Consider the following 7,425-nt stretch of genomic DNA (forward strand, 5'->3'; position numbering starts at 1 on the left):
TATTCTACAGTAGATGACCCAATGGGCCATCTATTCTACAGTAGATGACCCTATGGACCATGTACTCTACAGTAGATGACCCTATGTACCATCTACTCTACAGTAGACGACCCAGTGGGCCATCGTCTTGACAGTAGACGACACAATGGGCCATCTACTTGACAGTAGACGACCCAAAAGGCCATCTACTCTACCGTGGATGACCCAAAAGGCCATCTACTCTACCGTGGATGACCCAAAGGGCCATCTACTCTACAGTAGACAACCCAAAGTGCCATATACCCTACAGTAGACAACAGAAAGGGCCATCTACTCTACAGTAGACGACCCGTAAGGTCATCTACTCTACAGCAGACGACCCAAAGGGCCATCTACTCTACAGTAGACGACCCAAAGGGCCATCTATTCTACAGTAGACAACCCAAAGGGCCATCTTCTCTACAGTAGACGACACAAAGGGCCATATACTCTGCAGTAGACGACACAAAGGGCCATATACTCTGCAGTATACGACCCAAAGGGCCATCTACACTACAGTATACGACCCAAAGGCCATCTACTCTACAGTAGACGACACAAAGGGGCATATACTCTGCAGTATACGACCCAAAGGGCCATCTACACTACAGTATACGACCCAAAGGGCCATCTACTCTACAGTAGACGACCCAAAGGGCCATCTACTCTAGAGTAGACGACCCAATGGGCCATCTACTCCACAGTAGACGACCCAATGGGACATCTACTCTACAGTAGACGACGCAATGGGCCATCTACTCTGCAGTAGACGACGAAATGGGCCATCTACTCCACAATAGACGACCCAAAGGGCCATATACTCGACAGTAGACGACCAAATGGGCCATCTACTCGACAGTAGACGACCCAAAGGGCCATCTACTCTACAGTAAACGTCCCTATGGGCCATCTACTCTACAGTAGACGACCCAATGGACCATCTACTCTACAGTATACGAGCCAATGGGCCATCTACTCGACAGTAGACGACCCAATGGGTCATCTACTCTACAGTATAGGACCCAATGGGCCATCTATTCTGCAGTTGACGACCCAGTGGCCATCAATTCTATAGAAGATGACCCTATGGGCCATCTACTCTACAGTATACGAGCCAATGGGCCATCTACTCGACAGTATACGACCCAAAGGGCCATCTACACTACAGTATACGACCCAAAGGGCCATCTACTCTACAGTAGACGACACAAAGGGCCATATACTCTGCAGTATACGACCCAAAGGGCCATCTACACTACAGTATACGACCCAAAGGGCCATCTACACTACAGTATACGACCCAAAGGGCCATCTACTCTACAGTAGACGACCCAATGGGCCATCTACTCTACAGTATACGAGCCAATGGGCCATCTACTCGACAGTAGACGACCCAATGGGTCATCTACTCTACAGTATAGGACGCAATGGGCCATCTACTCTGCAGTAGACGACGAAATGGGCCATCTACTCCACAATAGACGACCCAAAGGGCCATATACTCGACAGTAGACGACCAAATGGGCCATCTACTCGACAGTAGACGACCCAATGGGCCATCTACTCTACAGTAAACGTCCCTATGGGCCATCTACTCTACAGAATACGACACCATGGGTCATCAACTCCACAGTAGACGACCCAATGGGCCATCAACTCTACAGTAGACGACCCAATGGGCCATCTACTCTACAGTAGACAACTCAATCGGCCATCTACTCTACTCAATGGGCCATCTACTCTACAGTAGACGACCCAATGGGCCATCTACTCTACAGCAGACAACCAAATGGGCCATCTACTCTACAGTAGACGACCCTACAGGACATCTACTCTACAGTAGACGACCCTATGGACCATCTACTCGACAGTAGACGACCCAATGGACCATCTGCTCGACAGTAGACTACCCAATGGGTCATCTACTCTACAGTATAGGACCCAATGGGCCATCTACTCGACAGTAGATGACCCGACGGGCCATCTACTCGACAGTAGACGACCAAATGGGCCATCTACTCGACAGTAGACGACCCAATGGGCCATCTACTCGACAGTAGACGACCCAATGGGCCATCTACTCGACAGTAGACGACCCAATGGGCCATCTACTCGACAGTAGACGACCCAATGGGCCATCTACTCGACAGTAGACGACCCAATGGGCCATCTACTCGACAGTAGACGACCCAAGGGCCATCTACTCGACAGTAGACGACCCAATGGGCCATCTACTCTACAGTAGACGACCCAATGGGCCATCTACTCTACAGTAGACGACCCAATGGCCCATCTACTCTACAGTAGACGTCCCTATGGGCCATCTACTCTACAGTAGACGACCCAATGGGCCATCTACTCTGCAGTATACGAGCCAATGGGCCATCTACTCTACAGTAGACGTCCCTATGGGCCATCTACTCTACAGTAGACGACCCAATGGGCCATCTACTCTGCAGTATACGAGCCAATGGGCCATCTACTCTACAGTAGACGACCCAATGGGCCATCTACTCTACAGTAGACGGCCCAATGGGCCATCTACTCTACAGTAGACGACCCAATGGACCATCTATTCTACAGTAGATGACCCAATGGGCCATCTATTCTACAGTAGATGACCCTATGGACCATGTACTCTACAGTAGATGACCCTATGTACCATCTACTCTACAGTAGACGACCCAGTGGGCCATCGTCTTGACAGTAGACGACACAATGGGCCATCTACTTGACAGTAGACGACCCAAAAGGCCATCTACTCTACCGTGGATGACCCAAAAGGCCATCTACTCTACCGTGGATGACCCAAAGGGCCATCTACTCTACAGTAGACAACCCAAAGTGCCATATACCCTACAGTAGACAACAGAAAGGGCCATCTACTCTACAGTAGACGACCCATAAGGTCATCTACTCTACAGCAGACGACCCAAAGGGCCATCTACTCTGCAGTAGACGACCCAAAGGGCCATCTATTCTACAGTAGACAACCCAAAGGGCCATCTTCTCTACAGTAGACGACACAAAGGGCCATATACTCTGCAGTAGACGACACAAAGGGCCATATACTCTGCAGTATACGACCCAAAGGGCCATCTACACTACAGTATACGACCCAAAGGGCCATCTACTCTACAGTAGACGACACAAAGGGGCATATACTCTGCAGTATACGACCCAAAGGGCCATCTACACTACAGTATACGACCCAAAGGGCCATCTACTCTACAGTAGACGACCCAAAGGGCCATCTACTCTAGAGTAGACGACCCAAAGGGCCATCTACTCTAGAGTAGACGACCCAATGGGCCATCTACTCTGCAGTAGACGACGAAATGGGCCATCTACTCTACAGTAGACGACGCAATGGGCCATCTACTCTGCAGTAGACGACGAAATGGGCCATCTACTCCACAATAGACGACCCAAAGGGCCATATACTCGACAGTAGACGACCAAATGGGCCATCTACTCGACAGTAGACGACCCAATGGGCCATCTACTCTACAGTAAACGTCCCTATGGGCCATCTACTCTACAGTAGACGACCCAATGGACCATCTACTCTACAGTATACGAGCCAATGGGCCATCTACTCGACAGTAGACGACCCAATGGGTCATCTACTCTACAGTATAGGACCCAATGGGCCATCTATTCTGCAGTAGACGACCCAGTGGCCATCAATTCTATAGAAGATGACCCTATGGGCCATCTACTCTACAGTATACGAGCCAATGGGCCATCTACTCGACAGTATACGACCCAAAGGGCCATCTACACTACAGTATACGACCCAAAGGGCCATCTACTCTACAGTAGACGACACAAAGGGCCATATACTCTGCAGTATACGACCCAAAGGGCCATCTACACTACAGTAGACGACCCAATGGGCCATCTACTCTACAGTATACGAGCCAATGGGCCATCTACTCGACAGTAGACGACCCAATGGGTCATCTACTCTACAGTATAGGACGCAATGGGCCATCTACTCTGCAGTAGACGACGAAATGGGCCATCTACTCCACAATAGACGACCCAAAGGGCCATATACTCGACAGTAGACGACCAAATGGGCCATCTACTCGACAGTAGACGACCCAATGGGCCATCTACTCTACAGTAAACGTCCCTATGGGCCATCTACTCTACAGAATACGACACCATGGGTCATCAACTCCACAGTAGACGACCCAATGGGCCATCAACTCTACAGTAGACGACCCAATGGGCCATCTACTCTACAGTAGACAACTCAATCGGCCATCTACTCTACTCAATGGGCCATCTACTCTACAGTAGACGACCCAATGGGCCATCTACTCTACAGCAGACAACCAAATGGGCCATCTACTCTACAGTAGACGACCCTATGGACCATCTACTCGACAGTAGACGACCCAATGGACCATCTGCTCGACAGTAGACGACCCAATGGGTCATCTAGTCTACAGTATAGGACCCAATGGGCCATCTACTCGACAGTAGATGACCCGACGGGCCATCTACTCGGCAGTAGACGACCCAATGGGCCATCTACTCGACAGTAGACGACCAAATGGACCATATATTCTACAGTATATGACCCTATGGACCAGAGTAGATGGTCCTATGGACCATCTGTTCTACAGTAGACGACCCAGTGGGCCATCTAGGGGGGACCCAATGGACCATCTATTCTACAGTAGATGACCCAATGGGCCATCTATTCTACAGTAGATGACCCTATGTACCATCTACTCTACAGTAGACGACCCAGTGGGCCATCGTCTTGACAGTAGACGACACAATGGGCCATCTACTTGACAGTAGACGACCCAATGGGCCATATACTCTACAGTAGACGACCCAAAAGGCCATCTACTCTACCGTGGTTGACCCAAAGGGCCATCTACTCTACAGTAGACAACCCAAAGGGCCATATACCCTACAGTAGACAACAGAAAGGGCCATCTACTCTACAGTAGACGACCCGTAAGGTCATCTACTATACAGCAGACGACCCAAAGGGCCATCTACTCTACAGTAGACGATCCAATGGATCATCTACTCTACAGTAGACGACCCAATGGGCCATCTACTCTACAGTAGACGACCCAATGGGCCATCTACTCTACAGTAGACGACCCAATGGGCCATCTACTCTACAGTAGACGACCCAACGGACCATCTACTCTACAGTAGACGACTCAGTGGGCCATCTACTCGACAGAAGGCGACCCAATGGTCGTCTGACGCATTGGGTCAGACGTCAGTAGGTCTACTGATCTACTATTAGCAGAGCTTGTTGTATTTTATAACAAAATCTTCTAGTCTTTCATAAGACGGTTCATTACGATCCATTCCTTCAGGTATCTCTTCCGCAAGAATTCCACACTTTTGAACTTCAATCGAATTTAAGTCAACTTCTGGGATCGCATTGAAATTGCTATAGCGGCTAGTTTTTGTGATCATGACTACAACAATATAATTTTGTTTGGCTGAGGGAAGCCAATACTTCCAAATGTATGGTCGCCTAAATGTGTCAATATTTAGTGCCACTTCCTCATTCATGTCTCTAACTAAAGTTTTTCGTATTCTTTATTGCAATGCCACAATTTCATTCTCCTCTAGAGAATTTTCACAGCTACAACAGTTTCCTTAGCCCCATTTCGATATGACTTGCGGTTTCCAAGCAAAATCGCGAAAACCTAAAATAAACCTAAAAATGTGAATTTTGACCGCGAGTTTTTCTTGATTTTGGATTTTTCTCACCTATGAACATTGCTGTTTCAAAATCCGCGAAAACTTCCCAGGTGTAAGCGGTTTTCACTTAAGGTTCGGTAAGGCGCACTATGTATGTTATTTTTTATAAGGTAGCGATACAGTCAATGTATTGTCCCAATTTGAACTTCTATATCTCAAAAACGGTAAAACCTACGAAATTATCATAAAGGTCAATCTTGTAGAGATTTTTCATAGCTACAACATTTTCTTTAGTCTGATTTCGACAGAACTTGCGATTTCCAAGCAAAATCGTGAAAACCTAAAAAACCCCTAAAAATGTCAACTTGAATCGCGATTTATTTTTATTTTTTGTTTTTCTTATCTATGAACATTGTAGCTTCGGAATCCGCAAAAACTTCCCAGGTGTAAGCACCTTCCATTTAAAGTTGCTTTAAGAGCACCGTGTACTATGTTGATTGGATCAGTCAGTGAAATAACTAGGCCCATTGTTCAGGCCCAGAAATTTACGCAGGTACCATTTAAAACATCTTTTGTCACTTAGGAAAATATTACTTAATTTAATTAGGATCCCTTCATAGCAAATTTAGAAACACCACTTCTACCATGCCGTCATATGTTATTACCTCAGCCTATGACCTTTCGACTATTTATCTGCCGATTGATTTTTGTTTTAAGAAAAATAAATATATTTTTTTAATCTAAGAAAAAACACTTCCACACATTTTGAGTTTTTCAAAATGGTATTCATTTATTAATCATTATTTAATTAAATTGCTCTTTGTAAACAATAATAATAATGAATATCACAACTCAGTATGCTACACCCACATTGTTGTCTCTCCTCTCGGCGATTCCATTAGTGGAATTATGTCCGCAAACAATGTTTAATGTTTGGCAGGTTCTTCCTTTGGTGGATGAGCCTTAATGTATTCGATGGCCTTCAAAATATATTCTGGAATTGGTGGTGGTGTGGGAATCCATTCACCTGATGGATGATAACCATTTTCATCGGCAGTATAGGTGACCTTAACATGTTCACCCTCGGGTGAGACATATTCATAGGAACCATGCATATTGCCATTTGCATCACCGGCAGCTTCTTCACGAATATAATTGCTTGTTTCCAAGGTATATTCAAAACCATCAGGACGAACATCAGATGTCATGGTCTTCACCTCAGCGTGGGCATCATCGTCAGCAGAAGCAGTAGTTGTAGCGGCGGCGGCTGCATAAGCTACCAAGGCGGCAAGGATGAGCTAAATATAGAAGATGAAATATGGTTTTACAGGGGATTATCCTGCAGCTACTGAATTCATTCCAATTAAATGGCACTTACGAATTTCAACATTTTTGTTTTTCAAAGTTTATCAATTAATTACTTCAATTGCTAGACTGTGCCTAAACGAGGCAATCAATGGTCTTTTTATATCATTGGAATTGTAAGCAGGCGTAAGGTTTTTTTCTTTGTTTACCGAAAAATATTGAAATTAAAAGTAAATACTTGAACGTCTTGTGATTTTGGGAATACCATACATCTTAATTATGTTACAGTCAAACATCGTAACAAATAACGGTTGTTATTTAGAACCACCTTCGGCGAAAGTAGATAATTACAAATCATACCAAACAATTCCAAGTCCCTTGGTTTTACTGTTAATTGTTTTATTTTCG

General features: G+C 45.9%; 1 protein-coding gene across 1 annotated transcript; it reads right to left on the reverse strand.

Moving 5' to 3' along the window:
• Positions 1–6,638: 6,638 nt before the first annotated feature.
• LOC141386895 (larval cuticle protein 2-like) lies at positions 6,639–7,102 on the reverse strand. The gene is made up of 2 exons (XM_073955797.1): positions 7,091–7,102; positions 6,639–7,010 (listed from the first exon to the last, which is right to left on the reverse strand). The coding sequence occupies exons 1-2, from the start codon at positions 7,100–7,102 to the stop codon at positions 6,639–6,641; spliced, it is 384 nt and encodes a 127-aa protein (XP_073811898.1).
• Between the last annotated feature and the right edge of the window lie 323 nt (positions 7,103–7,425).

Source organism: Musca autumnalis, unplaced genomic scaffold, assembly GCF_047663935.1.
Source record: "Musca autumnalis isolate F117 unplaced genomic scaffold, ASM4766393v1 scaffold_5, whole genome shotgun sequence".
Classification (NCBI taxonomy): domain Eukaryota; kingdom Metazoa; phylum Arthropoda; class Insecta; order Diptera; family Muscidae; genus Musca; species Musca autumnalis.